The 21601-nt window shown below is 45.2% G+C and overlaps 1 protein-coding gene across 1 annotated transcript in view; it reads right to left on the bottom strand.

Moving 5' to 3' along the window:
* Nucleotides 1-10495, bottom strand: part of LOC148131057 (bactericidal permeability-increasing protein-like) — a 30775-nt gene extending 20280 nt beyond the window's left edge. The window contains exons 1-4 of the mRNA XM_087962358.1: nucleotides 10261-10495; nucleotides 7822-7964; nucleotides 6570-6684; nucleotides 4529-4657 (exon numbers count right to left, since the gene is read on the bottom strand). Coding sequence (XP_087818484.1) covers nucleotides 4529-4657; nucleotides 6570-6684; nucleotides 7822-7957 — 380 coding nt within the window. The 5' untranslated portion in view covers nucleotides 7958-7964; nucleotides 10261-10495. The remainder of the gene's footprint in view (nucleotides 1-4528; nucleotides 4658-6569; nucleotides 6685-7821; nucleotides 7965-10260) is intronic.
* Between the last annotated feature and the right edge of the window lie 11106 nt (nucleotides 10496-21601).

Genomic DNA, 21601 nt, shown 5'->3' on the forward strand with positions numbered 1-21601 from the left:
GGAGGAGGAGGAGGAGGAGGAGGAGGAGGAAGAAGAAGAAGAAGAGGAGGAGGAGTAGGGGAGGAGGAAGAGGAGGAGGAGGAGGAGGAAGAAGAGGAGGAGGAGGGGGAAGAGGAGGAGGAGAAGGAAGAAGAGGAGGAGGGGGGAAGAGGAGGAGGAGAAGGAAGAAGAGGAGGAGGAGGAGGGGGAAGAGGAGGAGGAGAAGGAAGAAGAGGAGGTGGAGGAGGAGAACGAAGAAGAGGAGGAGGAGGAGGGGGAAGAGGAGGAGGAGAAGGAAGAAGAGGAGGAGGAGGAGGAGGAGAAGGAAGAAGAGGAGGAGGGGAGGAGGAGGAAGAGGAGGAGGAGGAGGAAGAGGAGGAGGAGGAGGAGGAGAAGGAAGAAGAGGAGGAGGAGGGGGAAGAGGAGGAGGGAGAAGGAAGAAGAGGAGGAGGAGGAGGAGAAGGAAGAAGAGGAGGAGGGGAGGAGGGGAGGAAGAGGGAGGAGGAGGAAGAGGAGGAGGAGGAAGAGGAGGAGGAGGAAGAGGAGGAGGAGGAGGAGAAGGAAGAAGAGGAGGAGGGGAGGAGGAGGAAGAGGAGGAGGAGAAGGAAGAAGAGGAGGAGGGGAGGAGGAGGAAGAGGAGGAGGAGAAGGAAGAAGAGGAGGGGGAGGAGGAAGAGGAGGGGGAGGAGGAGGAAGAAGAGGAGGAAGAGGAGGGGGGAGGGGGAGGAAGAAGAGGAAGAGGAGGAAGAAGAGGAGGAGGAGGGGGAAGAGGAGGAGGAGAAGGAAGAAGAGGAGGAGGAGGGGAAGAGGAGGAGGAGAAGGAAGAAGAGGAGGAGGGGGAAGAGGAGGAGGAGAAGGAAGAAGAGGAGGTGGAGGAGGAGAAGGAAGAAGAGGAGGAGGAGGAGGAGGGAAGAGGAGGAGGAGAAGGAAGAAGAGGAGGAGGGGAGAAGGAAGAAGAGGAGGAGGGGGAAGAGGAGGAGGAGAAGGAAGAAGAGGAGGAGGAGGAGGAGGAGAAGGAAGAAGAGGGAGGAGGAAGAGGAGGAGGAGAAGGAAGAAGAGGAGGTGGAGGAGGAGAAGGAAGAAGAGGAGGAGGAGGAGGGGAAGAGGAGGAGGAGAAGGAAGAAGAGGAGGAGGAGAAGGAAGAAGAGGAGGAGGGGAAGAGGAGGAGGAGAAGGAAGAAGAGGAGGAGGAGGAGGAGAAGGGAAGAAGAGGAGGAGGAAGAGGAGGAGGAGAAGGAAGAAGAGGAGGTGGGAGGAGGAGAAGGAAGAAGAGGAGGAGGGGAAGAGGAGGAGGAGAAGGAAGAAGAGGAGGTGGGAGGAGGAGAACGGAAGAAGAGGAGGAGGAGGAGGGGGAAGAGGAGGAGGAGAAGGAAGAAGAGGAGGAGGAGGAGGAGAAGGAAGAAGAGGAGGAGGGGAGGAGGAGGAAGAGGAGGAGGAGGAGGAAGAGGAGGAGGAGGAGGAGAAGGAAGAAGAGGAGGAGGAGGGGGAAGAGGAGGAGGAGAAGGAAGAAGAGGAGGGAGGAGAAGGAAGAAGAGGAGGAGAGGGGAGGAGGAGGAAGAGGAGGAGCAGGAGGAGGAGGAGGAGGAGGAGGAGGAGGAGGAGGAGGAGGAGAAGGAAGAAGAGGAGGAGGGGAGGAGGGGGGAAGAGGAGGAGGAGAAGGAAGAAGAGGAGGAGGGGAGGAGGAGGAAGAGGAGGAGGAGAAGGAAGAAGAGGAGGGGAGGAGGAAGAGGAGGGGGAGGAGGAGGAAGAAGAGGAGGAAGAGGAGGGGGAGGGGGAGGAAGAAGAGGAAGAGGAGGAAGAAGAGGAGGAGGAGGGGGAAGAGGAGGAGGAGAAGGAAGAAGAAGAGGAGGAGGGGAAGAGGAGGAGGAGAAGGAAGAAGAGGAGGTGGAGGAGGAGAAGGAAGAAGAGGAGGAGGGGGGAAGAGGAGGAGGAGGAGAAGGGAAGAAGAGGAGGAGGAGGAGGGGGGAAGAGGAGGAGGAGGAGAAGGAAGAAGAGGAGGAGGGGGAAGAGGAGGAGGAGGAGAAGGAAGAAGAGGAGGAGGAGGAGGGGAAGAGGAGGAGGAGGAGAAGGAAGAAGAGGAGAAAGAGGAAGAGGAGAAAGAGGAAGAGGAGGAAGAAGAGGGGGGAAGAGGAAGAAGAAGAGAAAGAGGAGGGGGAAGAGGAGGAAGAGGAGAAAGAGGAAGAGGAGAAGGAGGAAGAGGAGGAAGAAGAGGGGGGAAGAGGATAAAGAGAGGAGGGAAGAGAGGAATTGGAGAAAAAGAGGAAGAGGAGAAAGAGGAAGAGGAGGAAGAAGAGGGGAAGAGGAGGAAGAGGAGGAAGAGGAGGGGGGAAGAGGAGAAAGAGGAAGAGGAGGAAGAGGAGAAGGAGGAAGAGGAGGAAGAGGAGGGGGAAGAGAAGGAAGAAGAGGAGGAGAAGGGGAAGAGGAGGAGGAGGAAGAAGAGGAGGAAGAGGAGGAGAAGGAAGAAGAGGAGGAAGAGGAGGAGAAGGAAGAAGAGGAGGAGGAGGGGGAAGAGGAGGAGGAGGAGGAAGTGGAAGAGGAGAAAAAGAGGAGGAGGAGGAAGAAGAGGAGGAAGAGGAGGAGAAGGAAGAAGAGGAGGAAGAGGAGGAGAAGGAAAATAGGAGGAGGAGGGGAAGAGGAGGAGGAGGAACAAGAGGAGGGAGGAGAAGGAAGAAGAGGAGGAGGAGGAGGAAGAAGAGGAGGAAGAGGAGGAGGAAGAAGAGGAGGAAGAAGAGGAGGAAGAGGAGGGGAAGAGGAGGAGAAGGAAGAAGAGGAGGAGGAGGGGGAAGAGGAGGAGGAGGAAGAAGAGGAGGAGGAGGAAGAAGAAGAGGGGAGGAGGGGGAGGAGGAGGAGCAGAAGGAGGAGGAGGGAAGTGGAAGAGGAGAAAAAGAGGAAGAGGAGAAAAAGAGGAAAAGGAGAAAAAGAAAGAGGAGGAAGAGGAAGAGGAGGAAGAGGAGGGGGAACAGGAGGAATTGGAGAAAAGAGGAAGAGGAGAAATGGAGGAAGAGGAGGAAGAAGAGGGGGAAGAGGAGAAGGAGGAAGAGGAGGAAGGGGAAGAGGAGAAGGAGGAAGAGGAGGAAGAAGAGGGGGAAGAGGAGAAGGAGGAAGAGGAGGAAGAGGAGGGGGAAGAGGAGAAGGAGGAAGAGGAGGAAGAGGAGGGGGAAGAGGAGGAAGAGGAGAAAAAGAGGAAGAGGAGAAAGAGGAAGAGGAGGAAGAAGAGGGTGAAGAGGAGAAGGAGGAAGAGGAGAAAAAGAGGAAGAGGAGGAGGAAGAGGACTGTGGGTTCCTTGCTTCTCTCTCTGAGTTTGGTGGTTTTCTTGCAGACGTTTCATGATCCAACTAAGTAACATCATCCGTGCTAGAAGGGAGTGGGGTGTGTGGAGAGGAGGACGAGGAGGAGGAGGAGGTGATGGTGCAGAAAGAGGAGAGGAGGAGTGTTGGGTCCTCTCTGAACTGGGTGGTTTTCTTGCAGACCTTTCATGACCCAACTAGGGAACCTCATCCGTGCTAGAAGGGGATATGATCCTAACTCGACCACGAAACATCTGCGGGAAAACAACCAACCTCACGGAGCACCAAGGATACCCATTCAACCAAACCTTCGCTCCTATTGATATCAATAAAGACCCCATGAATAGAAACATAAACATCAGAAGGACCAATCGATTTTTTTAATCTTTTCCACAAGGAAGCGCTGACCTCACCCTCATTCCAAACATGATTAAAGAAGGAACAGGTCTAATTTCGGAGCGAAGACGGCTCCAAAAGACCCCAAAATGAATGCCTCCTAACCTTGATTGAGGGACAATCAACAATGGGACGCAACCCAAACATTTTCAGACCTAGGTTCCCTCCATCGGCACCAAAGAGATGCAACTTTGAAGTCCTGATTTCTGAGGAAACCATCACTTAGGATTTCTACCCAACCTACATTGGAAGCAGCTGTGGACAGCTTGGCTTCCCTTGAAGGACCTTGACATTCATGGACGCTCTTCTCAAAAAGGACAGAGGGGGCTAGGATAGCAGTCTTCCAATATTGGGGGTGGGCTGCCCCAAAGAAGGGGCGGGCAACCTATTCTCCTAAGAACCGGAAGGCAGGACAAGAAGCAACGAATGAAAACGGAGAGAAGCAACCTAGAATTAAGGAGAAATTGCGTGACGGTGAGAACAGTTAACCAGTGGGACTGCTTGCCACCGGACGTTGTGGATGCTCCGTCAACTGGAGGGTCCCAAGAAGAAATTGGACAACCGTTTGTTTGGAATGGTGTAGACAGGGCTGTCCAACTTGCCTTTGAGCCTGGTGGACTTCAACTCCCAGAATTCAGCCAGCAAAGCTGGCTGGGAATTCTGGGAGTTGAAGTCCGCCAGGCTTCAAGGGACCAAGGTTGGACAGCCCTGGTGTAGGGCCTCCTGCTTGAGCAAGGGGTTGGACTAGAAGACCTCCAAGGTCCCTTCCCACTTTATTCTTTCTGTAATGTGTCAAGTCAACCCCAAATCTATCACTTGCCTAAATGGACTCCCTTCCTCAGGCCCTCGTCCCGCAAAAAATACTTACCCAAAGAAATGTTTTATCGTCCAGTTGCTAGTGAACACAATCTGAGCATTTCGGATGGCCAGCCTGACACCCTTGTTTTTTGCAAATGAAGCCTCTGAGCTCTTCACCTGAAGTTGTTTGATTTGGATGCTGCGAAGGAGAACGGGAAAGAGATATCGGCAGGTAAGGAAGCTGTCCCTGGGAAATATATTTCCCGGGCTCCAATTTATTGCGGGGAAAACAGTAAAAAGTCATTACGAAAGAATTCCTCTTCCTTGAATGATCCCATCATTCCTTGCTGGGGTAGAGAGTACTGGGCAACTGAATGGAGCTAGGCTAGCAGAGTGCTTGAACGGCCGGATGCCCTTCCCGTCACCAATGCGGAGTTTTGGTCAGCGGATATATATATATATATATTTTCTCAGTGTGCCCAGACAGAGAAATATCTGCCTCTAACCAGGGATCGAACTCACAGCCTCTTGATTGTGAGGCGAGGGCTCCATCTCTAGGCCGCACTGAACCCCCCCAGAAAATTTCAGAAAATGCCAGGTGTTAAAGGCAAGCTCTATTTATAAAGAAAATAGGGCTGTTTTTTCAGCCTGAAACATGCAAGAATCTTATTTCCCAGGCCCTAAACCAGGGGTCGCCAACCTTTTTTGGACCTCAGGGACCACCAAACCCATCATTTTAAATCCCTCGGACCAGAGACCCTGGGAAAATCCCCCCAAAAAAGTCTGAAGGAAAATTCCCCACCCCATTTTCCTACCGATCGATCGTTCTTTATTTGGGATTGCAGGATACCATCAGCTCTGTTCTCAGGGGGAGAGAGAGAGAGAGAGAGACTTTTGGCTTCATGCAAGGAAAGCAGCAGAAGTCTTTCTTTCTCTCCCCCAAACTCCACCAGAAATGAGTCTTTGCCGGCGCAGCCTCTTGGAGCAGGAGGCCTTACAGGGTCCCAAAGACTCATTTCTGGCGGAGTTTGGGGGAGAGAAAGAAAGACTTTGGCTGCTTTCCTTGCATGCAGCCAAAAGCAGAAGAAGAAAGAAGCGGAAAGAAGCAGCCCGGTGGCCAGACCAGGTGCCTGGGGTGAGTGGGGCAAGTTCCCCCCCTCCGCCCTTTCCCCCCTCCTCTCACTCCCTCGTGTTGTTCGCAATGCAAGCGACACAAGCCTTGTGTTCCTGCACAGCCTGGATTAATCGCTTTGGGGGGGGGGTTTCTCTGTGGACCCACAAAATTTTCTCACAGACCACCAGTGGTCCCCGGCCCACTGGTTGGCGACCACTGCCCTAAAGGCTCACATTTAATGCAGCAAAATTGTACAGGTAGTCCTTGACTTACAACAGTTCATTTAGTGACCGAAGTTCTAACAACATTGAAAAAAGTGACTTATGACCGTTTTTCACACTTACAACCAGGGCAACATTGGTCAAAATGTGGATTTGGCTTGACGACCACAATGGAGCCCAGAATTTATGCTGCTCAGCGAGAAATTTGCTAAGTGGGTTTTTTTGCTCCCGTTTTACCACTTTCCTTGCCACTGTTGTGAAGTGAATCACTGCAGCTGTTAAATGGGTAACTTGGTTGTTAAATGAATCTGGGCTTCCCCTCTTGACTTGGCTGGTCAGAAGGTTGCAAAATATGATCATGCGGCCCTGGGACACTGCGACCGTCGTAAATATGAACCATTTTTTCGAGCCTCGGATTGCAAATGTTGCAATGGTCGTAAGTGTGGAAAACGGTCCTACATTGCTTTTTTTCAGTGCCGTTGTAACTTTGAATGATCCCTAAGTGAACTGTTATAAGTCGGGGGCTACCTGGATTTATGACGGTCGCTGCAGCCAAGTCAATAAGGGAAGCCGGATTCACTTAACGACCGCGTGACAAACTCAAAACAATTGCGGTGATTCGCTTAACAACAGGAGGGTATGTGAGAAAAGTCATCACCTGGGGCCAAGCTCTTTTCACAAATGCCTCACTTAACAAACTTTGGGGGGTTCCATGGTGGTGGTCGTTAAGTCAAGGACTACCTGTGTTTGGCAAACGTTAGGCCCCCCACGCTTACTTTGAAAACGACCAAGCGATTTCGTCCAAATGCGGCACGTTGTAAGTGCTGCATTGATCTGGGATCGGCTGCTTCCTCAGTTGAGACAGGAGCAGCTCCATTCCCACTGTCTTCGCTGCAAAAGGGTTAAACAAGGGTTAAGATTGAAGGTTAAGATCACGGGTGAACAAGGGTTAAGAATTCTTGCCCAGTTGGTTTTGAACCCAGCACCAGATAACAGACAATCAGAGTTGGAACTAGAGATGACCTTGTCGGTCATCTAGTCCAACCCCGCCCCACCCCGCCCAACACCATTTCTGACAGAGGGCAGTCCAGTCTCTTCTTGAAAGCCTCCAGGGATGAAGCTCCCACAACTTCCGAAGGCAACTTTGGTTCCATCGGTTGTTCTCATTGTCAGAAAAATCTCTCCTTATTTCCAGGTTGAATCTCTCCTGGATCAGTTTCCATCCATTATTCCTTGTCTGGCCTTCAAAGGTGCTTTAGAAAATAGCTTGACCCCCTCCTCCTCTCTGGGGCAGCCCCTCAAATATTGGAAGATGCTCTCCTGTCTCCCCTGGTCCTTCTCTTCCCTAGACCAGCCAGGCCCTGTTCCTGCAACCGTTCGTCGTATGTTTTAGCCTCCAGTCCCCTCATCATCCTGGTTGCTCTTCTCTGCACTGTTTCTATAGTCTCAACACCTTTTTTATAATGTGGTGACCAAAACTGGATGCAGGACTCCAGGTGTGGCCTTACTAAGGCTTTAGGGAGTGGTATTAGTACCTCCCTTGATCTCGATTGTATCCCTCTGTTAATGCAACTTCAGATTGCATTGGCTTTTTTCGCTGCCGCCTCTCACGGCTGGCTCATATTTAGCTGGTTGTCCAGCTAATTTCTAGGTTGAATCTCTCCTTGGTCAGTTTCCATCCATTATTCCTTGTCTGGCCTTCAGGGGCTCAAAGCATGCTGGCTGGGGAATTCTGGGAGTTGAAGTGCCTACATCTTAAAATGGCTGATGTTAAAAAAACACCATCCTTCTGAATTCCCACCAGAGGATGAGGATTCTACCAAAGATCGTAGGGAGAATCAGAATGCAACGACCATCATGCCAATCACAAAAAGCCACGATTGGCTGACGCTGCCCTCATTCCTAGGATGTCGTCGTTGCCTATTTTGCAAATTGCTCAAAGTTCCGGGGACCCTTTTTGACCCCACTTAAGTCGAACGCTTCGTGCTTAAGTGTCCCTACCACGAGGACCTCAAAGGGAAGACTCACCATAGGCCAGGCCTCTCTGGGTGATTTGGAGTTTCAGGGCTCCTGGGGGCTTCGGTTCTTTTTTAAGAAAGAGATGACTCTCGGAGATCGGCAGGGAAAGAACCCACATCATCGTGGTTAGGTAAAGGTTAGACATGAGAAATCTAGAAGAGAAGAGAATAAAAACCTGGAAGTGGGGGGTTTAGGAAGTTGTGGCCAAAAGAGTCACTAACGGTGAAATGAGCTGCATTATTATTATTGTTGTTGTTGTTGTAGTTGTGGTGGTTGTGGTTGTGGTTGTGGTTGTTATTATTCATTGCCCAGTCAGCCAGATGTTCCGAGTGGGTTTGGCATTTTTGTCTACCTCTCAAGTCCTTACCAAGGACCTGGGATAGGCAAATCTGGATGTTCGATGGCGTTACAGAGATCGCTGCAGGATGGAAGCTGTTCCAAGTCAAGCTGCCTTCTGCAATTGACCAGTGGCAAATCTGTCAATGCCATTGATAGGCGCCTATGACTATTGGTACTACCCTTGTTTGCCTTTGCCATATAGTCTATCTGTAGGTCTTTGTATTTTCTTATCTTCTCCAGTTCTTTCTATTCTATTCTGCTGTCTACAGGCACTGCCACATTATTATTATTATTATTATTATTATTATTATTATTATTATTATTATTATTATTATTATTATTATTATTATTATTATTATTATTATTATTATTATTATTATTATTATTGCTATTATTGCTATTACTATTACTATTATTACTATTATTACTATTACTATTATTTTATTTATTAAACATGAAACTTGGTCAACTGAACATTTAAAAATATATCACAAATATCACTGACAGGCACTGAGGGTTGATAAAGGTTGCTGCCACCTTTATTATTGTTGTTGTTGCTGTTGTTATGTTATGTTTTATTTATTATAATATATTATAACATAACATAACAATTAATAATTAATGCTATTGGCATCATTATGATTATTATGCTGTTGTTTTGCACGTACACTAAGAGCTTTTGCACTGGAGACAAATTCCTTGTGCGTCTTATCACACTCGACCAAACAAAGTATTGAATTGATTCCTTGTGCCTCTAATCACACTTGGCAAAATAAAGAATTGAATTATTCCTCATGCCCCTAATCACACTTGGATAAATCCAATATTGAATTTGTTCCTTGTACGTCTAATCACCCTTGGCCAAATAAAGTACTGAATTTATTCCTACATGCATCTAATCACACTTGGACAAATAAAGTACTAAATTTATTCCTCGTGCCTCTGGTCACACTTGGATATATTCAATATTGAATTTATTCCTCATGCATCTAATCACACTTGGATAAATGCAGTATTGAATTTATCCCTTGTACATCTAATCAAACTTGGATAAATGCAGTATTGGATTTATTCCTCGTGCATCTAATCATACTTGGACAAATAAAGTACTGAATGTATTCCTAGGTGGATCTATTTACACTTGGCCAAATAAAGTATTGGATTTATTCACCGTGCCTCAAATCACACTTAGCCAAATAAAACATTTATTCCTTATACATCTAATCACACTTGGCCAAATAAAGTATTGGATTTATTCCTCGTGCATCTAATCACACTTGGATAAATTCAGTATTGAATTTATTCCTTGCACATCTAATCAAACTTGGATAAATGCAATATTGAATTTATTCCTTGTGCATCTAATCACACTTGGCCAAATAAAGTACTGAATGTATTCCTAGGTGGATCTATTTACACTTGGCCAAATAAAGTATTGGATTTATTCCTCGTGCATCTAATCACACTTGGATAAATTCAGTATTGAATTTATTCACCGTGCCTCAAATCACACTTAGCCAAATAAAACATTTATTCCTTATACATCCAATCACCCTTGGCCAAATAAAGAATTGGATTTATTCCTCATGCATCTAATCACACTTGGATAAATTCAGTATTGAATTTATTCACCGTGCCTCAAATCACACTTAGCCAAATAAAACATTTATTCCTTATACATCCAATCACACTTGGCCAAATAAAGAATTGGATTTATTCCTCATGCATCTAATCACACTTGGCCATATATAACTTGGCCATATATAGAATTGAATTTATTTCTGATGTCTCTCATCAACCTTGGCCAAATAAAGTACTGAATTTATTCCTTGTGTGTCTAAGCACACTTGGCTAAATAAAAAATCAAATTATTCCTCCTGCCCCTTGGATAAATCCAATATTGAATTTGTTCCTTGTACGTCTAAATCACACTTGGCCAAATAAAGAATTGAATTATTCCTCATGCCTCTAATCACACTTGGATAAATCCAATATTGAATTTGTTCCTCGTACCATCTAATCATCCTTGGCCAAATAAAGTATTGAATTTCAGCGTTGCACGCCCATGCAAAGTATTGAATTGAATTCAAATCAAATCAAATGACTTACTACGGAGGGCCTGGATTCCAGCAGGACAACTCTTCTGACTTGGCTGCCAAGGCCACCGTTGGTGATCCCCTAATGATCTCTCGGTGTCCCTCAAGATCTTTATATCTCCTCCAAGCCAACCATGGAGAACTTCCTCCTCTCGAGGATGACTTGCCAGTAAGATGTCAATCCAGGCTCGCGAGGGAAAACCCACATTTCCCCATCTCTGTCCATACAAAGGAGATAAAGAAGGAAGTGAACAGCCTTAATTCAACCTCCAGCACCTTTGAATCTGATCATAAGGAGAAGAAAAAAATTTGCCATGGTTTCATCCAGGAAACTCCAAGTTTCTGATCCACGCTGACGGGCCCCCGATACAGTTCATTTAGTGACCGTTCAAAGTTACGACGGCCCTGCTAAAAGTGGCTTATGACCATTTTTCACACTACCGTTACGGTACCCCCCGTGGTCACGTGATCAAAATTCAAATGCTCGGCAACTGGCATGTACTTATGACTGTTGCAGGGTCCGAAGGTAGTGATCCCCTTTGGTGACCTTCTGACAAGCAAAGTCAACAGAGAAGATGGAATCACTTAATGACCACCTTAGTTACTTAGCAACTGCACTGATTCAACAACTGTTAAGCACGAAAGGTTGTAACATGAGGCGAAATTCACTGAACTGCCGTCTCGCTTAGCAACAAAAAAATTGAATTCCGTCGTGGTCATAAGTCCCAGGGCTGCCTGCACAGGAATAAATGCAGCAAATATATTGTGGAGTTATGGTTAGCTAGGATCAAATCAAATCTGCCCCACCCACCCCAAAAAAAGAGAATTAAGGAGTGAAAAAGGGAGAAAAATACTTCCGAGCACCAGGAAGGAAGAAAATAATAATTACAAAATCCACAAAGGTGTGAACTGGTGACGGGAAAGAAATAAAAGGAATATATTGACTCAAAGGTTGACCAGCTGTAAGAAAACAGAAAACAGAGACAGTAACAAGAAACAGCTAAGATGTTTTAAAATATGTCTAGCAAAATGTTGGAAATGTAACCAAAAATGGGCACATTTTACCCAGGGGTGGGATTCTACCAGTTGGCACCTATTCGGTAGAACCGGTTGTTAACATTCTAAGCAGTTCGGAGAACCGGTTGTTAGAAGAAATTACAGGGCTAATCCTGTAAGGAAGGCAGGAAGGAAACATTCTGGTGTTGCTTACAGAAACTGCCTCTCCGTTAACCCTTATTAACATTCTTGGCAGGACTAGACTTCCTGTCTCAGGAACTTCTCTGGAGTTTTTTTCCCCCTCCTTTGCTGGTACTTTGCTTGTGTGGAGTGACCATTCAAAGTTACAATGGCACTGAAAAAAGTGATTTATGACCCTTTTTCAAACTTATGACTGTTGCGGCATCCCCACAGTCACGAGAGGCCAGGCGAGGAGATGCGTGCCTCGATGTGAGTGATGTTGAGTTGGCCACACCCAGACAGTCACATGACCACCAAGCCACACCCACCAACTAAGCCACGCACACAGAACCGGTTGTTAAAAATTTGAATCCCACCCCTGATTTTATCGTTTGTGGTGGACTTCTGTCAAAGCAAAAAAGAAATGTGCGGACAAAATCACTGGTGGGATTCAAATAATTTAACAACCAGTTAAATTATTTAGTGATTTCTTCCAACAACCAGTTCACCAAACTGCTCAGAAAGTTAACAACTGGTTCTTCCAAACTGGTGCAAACTGGCTGAATCCCACCACTGGCAAAAAAAAAATACGTAAGTGGTTAGAAAAGATGATATAAGGAAACATGTAGGTTTTTAACCTGAATTGTTTTTATTGGGTGCAACATCAGAAACACTTGATGAGAAAAGCATGTATTTAATATTACACGTCTCAACAGCAGCGAGGAATATTAGAAAAATGAAGATATACCACAAGATGAGGAAATAGTCAAGAAGATAACCAGACTGTACAGAAATGGATAGATTGAGACTGAAAGTTGAACAGAAAGAGGATGGAGAATATTTCCAAACGTGGCATTTATTTTACCAATGGTTGAGGTGGGGGGGGGGAAAGGGGTGGAGATTAAGAATGTGCATTTGCTAAACACATTAAATACCCAGACAACACGATGTTTATTAAGCACCAGGAAATGTATTTAATAGAAAAATCAATAAAATTAAAAAAAATATTAAAAGAAAGAAAAGAAACAGCAAGGAAAGATTTGAAACTAAACGGCAAGGATAGCGAGAGCCGAGCAACATGGGTTTTATTGTACTTTGTTTTACTTTCCTCTCAGAACCACTTACAGCGAAATTTCAGTCTCAAATCGTGGTCGTAAATCAGGAACTGCCTGCCTTTTTTTACACTGAGTGATAACCTTATCATGTAATCCAGTAGGAATTTTTGTGGCAGTGAGAATACTTAACCCCGTGGAACAGCTTGCCACCAGAAGTTGCAGGGGCTCTATCCCTGGAGGTTTTCAAGAAGAGGTTGGACAACTTGTGGGTCTGAAATGCTGTAGGGTCTCCTGTTTAAGCGGGGGGACGGACTAGAAGACCTCTTAAGGTCCCTTCCAACTCTCTTTATTCTGTAATTCTGTCGGGGTCTCTTGCCTGAGCAGGGGGGCTGGACTAGAAGACCTCTTAACGTCCCTTTCGGCTCTGTTCTGAATTTGCATTTGAATTTAATGGAATGCAGAAGTTTTTGTGCCTTAGCAACCGAATTGCTGCAACTTTCTAACCGCAAAATAAGAACTTTCTCAGGCCGAAGTAACAAAAGGGTTATTCATCACTATGTACTATGTACATAGCTATTTTAGTGTACTATGTACAACTAGCTGTTTTAATAAAAGGCAATTGTGTCTTTTTGCAAGGACTCTATGGACTCAGAAGGTCTTTTCCCAGGGTATTTTTTATTTTTTTCCCCCTCTACTTTTAATACATTTCAGTGGTTCTGCTTAAGTATTATTGGACGCTGAGTTTTTATGCTGTCACTGAATAAGATGATTTTTTTGCTACCCAATCAAAATGTTCTTTTTCTAGGTACCTTCTTTCATTCTTGGTGGACATGCCCCAAAGTGAACAAATACTGGAAAGTGATTCAAACATGGTTAGAAGAGTTAACTAAAAACAAAAATGATTTTGTCCCGGAATTATTCCTTTTAGGAATAATAAAAAAACAACACTATAACAGAAAGACAATATATTACATATATGAGCAGCAGCAAGAATTTCATATGCTCAGCACTGCAAGAAAAACTCCACACCACCTGAAGGCTTAATAACCCAAAATTTTTTTAGAGTGTGTGGAAATGGATAAATTAACTATAGAATTAAAAGAGAAAGCAGACACAGAATACAATGCAGTATGGGAAACATGGTTTATTTGGATCGATAACAGATATAAGAATAGAAGGTGCAAATAATGTATATAATAGATAAGAGGGTATGAAAGTATTGTGTATTGTAAGTTATGATAGGACACGTAAATGTATATATAATGTCACAACACTGTTTAATAACTATTGGTATTGTGTATAAATGGAAAAAAAGCTCAATAAAGCATTCAATAAAAAAATGTTTTTTTTTCTACTGGGATAAGAAGGAACTTGCGTTGCTGAGACGGTTCTTTAGTGAGGTTTGTTTGCCCCATTTTACAACCGCATTAAACCACTGTTGTTAAGTGAACCGCACTGTCGTTAAAGGAGCAACATGGTTGTTAAGTGAATCTGGACTTCCCTGTTGACTTTGCTGGTTGGAAAGTCACCAAAAGGGATCACGTTACCCTGCCCCCCCGCTGTCATCAATACGAGTCAGTTGCGCCAAGGGCCTGAATTTTGATCACATGACTGTGATGGGGGATCTTGCAACGGTCGTAAGTGCGAAAGCAGAAGGGCATCTGTCCCTTTTCTTGGTGCCGTTGTAACTTCAGTCACTCAACAAATGGTTATAAGTTGAGGACTATACTGCAACTGTCATAAGTGCAAAAAATGGTCGTAAGTCACTTTTTTCGGTGCCGTTGTAACTTTGAACGGCCGCTAAACGAATGGATGTAAATCACGGATTACCTGGCATTGCGGTTTGGCTGGGAACCTGCTGCTGGAGGTGATAATTCAACAACTCCTTGGCAACATTTCCTTTTTCTTTTCTTTTCTTTAAATAATTTATTTGTATATTTTCTCTTCACATGCAAAAGGTGCTTACATAATAATACTTTTTCAGTTCCGAGTTTCTACTTCTGTTATTGCTTTCTGATAAAGCAAATCCCAAGTTCTAAAATGTTCCTCTTTTTCTTTTATCTTTAATGTTAACCTATCAATTTCTGCACAGTCTAAATTTTTTTTTTATTATATCTTGTCCTGCAGGTGTTTCTTAATTTTCCCCAGGATTGTGCAAATATAATTCTTGCTGTTCTCCATACATGTAAAATTAAAATATACCCTTCCCTCTATCATATTTTTTTTTCTGTTATTAGGCCTAACAAAAATAGTTCTGGCTTATAATCGATATGCTGCCTTAAGGTTTTTTTTCTAACCACGTGGGATGACCCAAAGGGGCGTGGCACAAAAGCAACAAAGTCACAAAAGTGGGTAAAGTCCCTTTAAAGCCTCCAACTTGGCCCCCGATATCCAGTTATCATCGGCTGGAGAAAAAAACTCTCCCAAGAACAGTTTTTAAAGGGAAGAAATTCACTCCAAAACCAAAGTACATCTAAAATATAAATAAAAACCAAACACAAACCACAGCTGCAGCAATTAATGAGACAGGGCAGGATAAGGAATTGCAGAACTCCAAAGATAACGAAACATACACAGTTGGGAGGATGCCAGAACCCAGATAAGACTTGACAAACAAAGATAATGCACGCTTTGCTTCCAGCAAAGTGCTGTGCGCAAACACCCTTTTCAAATCCTGTTCTCCCAGCTGCAGCTGATGAAGGGAATCAGGGCCCTTTTCTCCCCCGTAACCCACGTTGCTCCCTTCTCCGTTCCTCCCTGCGTGCCCTAGGATGAAGAGGGGGTGGGCCTGGGTCTTCCTCTGAATGCCCAGCTGGACTGTTCCCTTCCCCAGTTTCCTCCCCAGCCACCGGAGCCACACTCCCACTCCCTATAAGCCGCTTGACCTCCCCCTTGGAATCAGATTCCAACAGGGATATGACACTTCATATGCACTTTCATCCAAAAACCATTTTCTTTTTCTCTTTTTCTTCTTCAACACAGTCGTTTTGAGATCTACAGTGGGAAGTTGGGCTGTCCAGACAGTATCTAGTTAACTGGGAATTGAGATAGTTAAGTGAGAATTGGGAGCTGTCCCCTTAAGGGAATGCCTCGTGGTAAATGTAGTTAATGCATCCTGGGAATTGTAGTTCATGTCCTGTGGTCACATCTGTAATCCTGATTGGTCACTGAATTGACCCTTGGTTGGGTTGGGGGAGTTTCCTTCACTCTTGCTGGGACCCCAGCTTCGTGCTGATATCTCACTCTTTGCTCCATCATTATGGGATATAAGATCGCTATACTTTCCCACTATGAAGTCAGCTATGCAAAGATTGGGACACTAGATGAATCTCGACGTAACCGTGAGTTATACCTTGAGAATTGCCTTGTGATTCAATAAAGAAACTTTGTATGGAAACTTTGTAGAGTTTGCCTGACCGTGTATATCAGGGGTGTCCAACCTTGGCAACTTTAAGACTTGTGGACTTCAACTCCCAGAATTCCTCAGCTGGCTGAGGAATTCTGGGAGTTGAAGTCCACAAGTCTTAAAGTTGCCAAGGTTGGACACCCCTGGTGTATATATTCAGCCAGCAATTTAAAGACTATTCTCCAAAGCACCTGAGGGAAGGGCAAGACGCAACTGATTGGAACTCATCGAGGAGAGAAGCAACCTGGAATGAAGGAGGAACTTCATGACAGGGAGGACAATTAGCCAGTGGAACGGCTTGCCACCAGAAGTTGTGGCTGCTCCATCACTGGAAGTTTTTAAGAAGGGATTGGACAACCGCTTGTCTGAAATGGTATAGGATTCCCTGCCTCAGCAGGAATCGAAGACCTCTAAGACGTGTCGCCCTTTTGGACCTCAGGGACCACCAAACTCATCATTTTAAATCCCAGGGAACCACTAACTGGTTCTGTGGGCGTGGCCTAATTTGTGGGTGTGGCTTGGTGAGCATGTGACTGGGTGGGCATGGCTTGTATGTAAATATTATAAATATTTATATAAATATTGATTTTTTTTAATTAAAAAAGAGCAACTTTTACCCCAAATCAGGCAAAGAAGGCAGGCAGGTTGAGTTGCTCACAGAATCACAGATTCATTCAGAGATCTATCTATCTGCCATCGGCAAGCTCAGTCTGTCACATAAAATCTGCCATCGGCTAGCTCAGTCTGTCATGAGTCGGCACCGAATAATAGAACCTTCAGTCCTAAGGGAGGTTCGGCTGTGCTTAAAAGCAGAGCCGAAGATCGAAAGAAGATCTAGAAAGCAAGAAATCCAACCTTTTCCTGCTTCCTAGCTAATCTAAATCTCCCAGCACAGCAGAACAGATGATGGTCGGAAAAAGGAAAAATAGCAACTTAGCAGGCAAGTTTGCCGGGTAAGGAGTGAGTGGGCGGGGAGGGTTCCCGCAGGCCATGTGGGCTGAGCAGCCTTGTGTTTTTGCACAGCCTGGATTAATTGCTTGCGGGGGGGGGGTGCTCTGGGGATGAGATTTCTCTGCGGCCCACCAAAATTTTCTCACAGCCCACCAGTGGGCCGCAGCCACCAGTTGGTGACCACTGTTGTAGATGACTATATCAGGTTTGGGTTCTGCTATTTACTAAAGAGTAAAATGGAGGTGCTACAGAAATTTAAGCAATGGGTAAGCTTTGTAGAAAGAAGGTATAAACAACAGGTATGTCAAATTTAAAGCTTTGTAGAAAGAAGGTATAAACAACAGGTATGTCAAATGCAAACTGACAGAGGTTCAGAATTCATGTCAACAAGTTTTCAACAGTGGTTGGCACAATTAGGAATAAAACACAGATGCACAAATCCTGACACAGCAGCTGAGAATGGTGTTTGAGAGACAGAATGGACTCTTGCAAACCATGAAGAACTCACTGCTGGAGGATTTGGGTCTAAGCAGGTCATATTGGGGCGAACCCATATTGACTGCTAACTATTTAGTTAATAGGTTGTGGAGTTCCTCCATTAATGATACTCCATATGCAGTGCTATATGGGAGAAAACCACCTCTAGCACATTGAAGGGTGTTTGGAAGCAATGCAGGGGTGCATTTTCCAAAAGCAATTAGAAGAAAGGGGCAACCAAAGGCTAGAAAGCTCAGGTTTGTGGGCTATGAGCCAGGCTCAAAAAGTTATCGCTTTATAGCGACGGGAGCCAAAGAATAGTGTTTTCAAGGTCTGCAAACTTCGCAGAGCAAAATTGGAACGGAATTGATGCAAATTTGTGGAATGATTCACTTAGTGATGGCGACTCACTTAGTGATGGTGACTCACTTAGTGATGGCGTCAGTGTTCAGGCAGGAGAAGCTGAACAAGATATGAAGCAAGAGAGGGGTGATACGAAGAAGCAGTCAGTGCCACGCAGGTCAGAGCGATGGAACAAGGGGATTCCACCTGACAGGTATTCTAAAAGTGAAATTAAAGTGTGTAATGTATGGTGTGAGCCAAGGAACTGCAAAGAAGTATTGGCATTACCTAAAATTGAACAAGTAAAGTGGAAAGAAGCCATGGACAAGGAAATGAAATCCATGGGAGAACATGAAGTGTTCACATCTATGTCTTTGCCACAGGGTAGCAAAGCTGTAGGATGCAAGTGGGTACACAAGGAAAAGGTACTACTACCCAATAATGAAGTGCGATATAAAGCAAGGTTAGGGGCACAGGGGTTTTCACAGATGAAAAATGTGCACTATGATGAGGTATTTGTGCCAACTGTAAAGAGTGAGAGTATCAGGCTGGCACTAGCGTTGGCAGCAGCATATGGCCATAAAGTTTGGCATTTTGACATAACCATTTCCCAATGCAGAATTAGAGGAAGAAATTTACATGGTTCAAGCACCAGGGTATGAAAGTAAAAGGCCTAACACAGTGTATAAATTGAACAAGGCCATCGATGGGTTGAAGCAGTCAGCCAGGATTTGAAATATCTGTTTAGATACTCTTGGGTTCAAGAGTTGCAAGGCTGATAGTTGCATATTCACTGGAAAGTTAAAAGGTGGGGATCAATGCAATTGCGTTGGATAGGTATAAAAATGAATTCTCGGGTATTTGGAGGGAACTGTGAATGTGGGTCTTCAAATACAGGTATCTGAAGAATATTAAAGGTAATTGAATTTTATGTCTATTCCAGTTACGAAGGGAGGAGTGCCAGTATATTCATGAACTGGAATAGAGCTTGGTAACTAAAGCAGCCAATGAGGATAGTTTGGAAACTGAAACTAGAAATAGCCTAGGCTGGAAACTGAAATTAAAAGTAGCTTAGGCATGGTTCTATGTTAAGCTCTGAGTCTGTCTATCGAAGATGAAACTAACTTGCTTGCTTGCTGAAGACTGGAGCTCTGCCCTGAACTTGCAAACATGCTTCTGTCTGAGTTTGCTCCATGTTGGAAAAATCTACAACTGGTTTGTAAAATCTACTTATGTTTATAAAGATGTTAAATGAAGCATCAGCCATCTGTGTTTATTTTTCTGGCGCTGAATTATCACTGCGAAACACTCAGTATCAGGGGGTTTTCAATTCAATTGCATAGAATGTGAAGGATGTGTGTTTGTGTTTATTTCCATAGTCATAATGTACACTGAAGATGGTATTTAATTTCATTGTACGGGGTGCCATGACAATAAACTAAACGAAACCCTCCTCCCTTCTAACACTGATGATGTTCCCTAGTTGGGTCATGAAACGTCTGCAAGGAAACAACCAAGCTCAGAGATCACCAAGGACCCCACAGTCCTCCCCCTCCTTCCCCTCTTCCATTTCTGCTCTTCTTCCTCCTCCTCCCTGCAATTCCCCCCTCCTTTCTAGCAATGATGATGTTCCCTAGCTGGGTGATGAAACGTCTACAAGGAAACAACCCAATTCAGAGAGCACCAAGGACCCCAAAGCCCTCCTCTTCCTCTTCCAGGACAATAAAAACAAGGACAAATAGGCTGAAAAACAGCTTCTATCCCAGGGCAGTAACTCTATTGAATTCTATTGCATAATGCAATATTCATGCAATATCAGGGAGTTTGCAATTCAATTGCATAGAATGCAAAGGGTGTGTGTTTGTGTTTATTTTCATAGTCATAATGTACACTGAAGATGGCATTTCATTTCGTTGTACGAGGTGTCATGACAATGAAGTAAACTAAGACGAAGAGACAAAGAGAGGGGATCAACTCACTTAACAAATGAGTCAGTGTGTGGAGCTAAACTCACTTTAAAAATGTGGTTAAACCCCCCCATTTGGGGGCTAAACTCACTTAATGGATGTCTTGCTTAGCAAAGGAAATTCTGGGCTCCGTTGTGGTTGTAAGTCAAAGACTATCACTCTCTCTCTCTTCTCCCCCCTTCCCTTCCCCCATATCCTGCAGCGGCTTCTGAAGAAAACAGACCAGTTCCCACAAAGGTTGAACTCTACCTGCCCTCACCTTTGATGACGGTTGTTTGGAAGGAGATGAAAGAAAGCAGAGGAAGAGGAGGAGGCTCACAGCTCTATTGAAGTTGTTCTCCAGGGTGGAAAAGTGTGGGATGACCACAGCCCTTCCATTCCTGCTTGACAGCTGGCCAAGGTGAGGGAGGGACGTTGGATAAATGAATCACCTTTGTTGCTTGATACAACCAGGCTGTCTCGGTTAGGCTGAGGGCCCTTATCTCACCTGGTTCACCTGTTCTCCGGTGAGGATGAGGCAGGGACCATGGGAAGGATCTGGAAGGCCTGGGAACCCCAGAGGAGGGGTCCTCCGTGGGATGGAGTGAGGAGGAGGCCACTGTCCCAACAATCTTGTCATATGAAGAACATAGGAAGAAGGGTTGCAGGAATTGGGTACGTCTAAAGGAAAAGAGGGACTAGGGATGATATGAGAAGAGCAACCAGGATGATGAGGGGACTGGAGACTAAAACATACGATGAACAGTTATAGGAACTGGGCCTGGCTAGTCTAGGGAAGAGAAGGACCAGGGGAGACAGGATAGCAGCCTTTCAATATTTGAGGGGCTGCCCAGAGAGGAGGAAAGGGGTCAAGCTATTTTCCAAAGCACCTGAAAGCCAGACAAGGAATAATGGATGGAAACTGACCAAAGAGAGATTCAACCTAGAAATAAGGAGAAATTTTCCGACAGTGAGAACAATCAACCCGTGGAACAGAAGTTGATTTTGGAAATTGTAGGAGCTTCAGCATTGGAAGCTTTCAAGTAGAAGAATTGGAGAGCATTTGTCAGAAATGGTGTAGAGTCTCCTGCTTGGGTGGGGGGTTGGACTAGATGACCTACAAGGTCCCTTCCAACTCTGTTGGAATCTGTAATCTGTAAAAGAAGAGGGGGTCAAGCTATTCTCCAAAGCACCTGAAGGCAGGACAAGAAGCCATAGATGGAAACTAATCCAGGAGAGATTCAAGCTAGAATTAAGGAGAAATTTCCTAACCGTGAGGACAGTTAACCAGGGGAACTGCTTGCCACCAGAAGTTGTGGGTGCTCCATCACTGGAGGCCTTTAAAGAAGAGATTGGACAGGCACTGCTCTGAAATGGTATAGAGCGGGGGTCTCCAACCTTGGCAACTTTAAGACTTGTGGGCTTCGATTTCCAGAATTCCTCAGCCAGCTTTGGGAGTTGAAGTCCACAGGTCTTAAAGTTGCCAAGGTTGGCAACCCCTGGCATACAGTTTCCTGCTTGAGCAGAGGGTGGGATTAAAAGACCCCAACTCTTATTCTATTGAAAAGGACAGCATTGGCTAAAGAAGACCTGCAACTGATCCAGGAGATGCTTTTAAGGGTGTTGGGTAATAAGGACACCTCAAAGTGGTTAGTAGCTCCTCTTGCCAGGGTAGTGCCCACACAGACAGGCAGAGGGCACAGGGTGGCAAGGGAAGGAAGTGGGGTTTCAGCAACCTCCCCCAGTTTCTAACACTCATAATGTTATCTAGTTGGGTCATGAAACGTCTGCAAGAAAACCACCAAGCCCCACATTCCTCCTCCTCCTCTTCCTCCAACCCCTCTCCTATTTGAGCACGGATGATGTTCCCTAGTTGGGTCATGAAACGTCTGCAAGGAAACCACCAAGCACAGAGAGCACCAAGGACTTCATGTCCCACTCTTGATCCCACTCTTTAAAATGCTTTTGGGCTGCTTTTGGAAGTTGGCGACTCTAAAAGAT

Source organism: Notechis scutatus, chromosome 3 (assembly GCF_049901735.1).
Source record: "Notechis scutatus isolate UNSWTSFEM ecotype Mainland chromosome 3, rNotScu1.2, whole genome shotgun sequence".
NCBI classification, from domain to species: Eukaryota; Metazoa; Chordata; class Lepidosauria; order Squamata; family Elapidae; genus Notechis; species Notechis scutatus.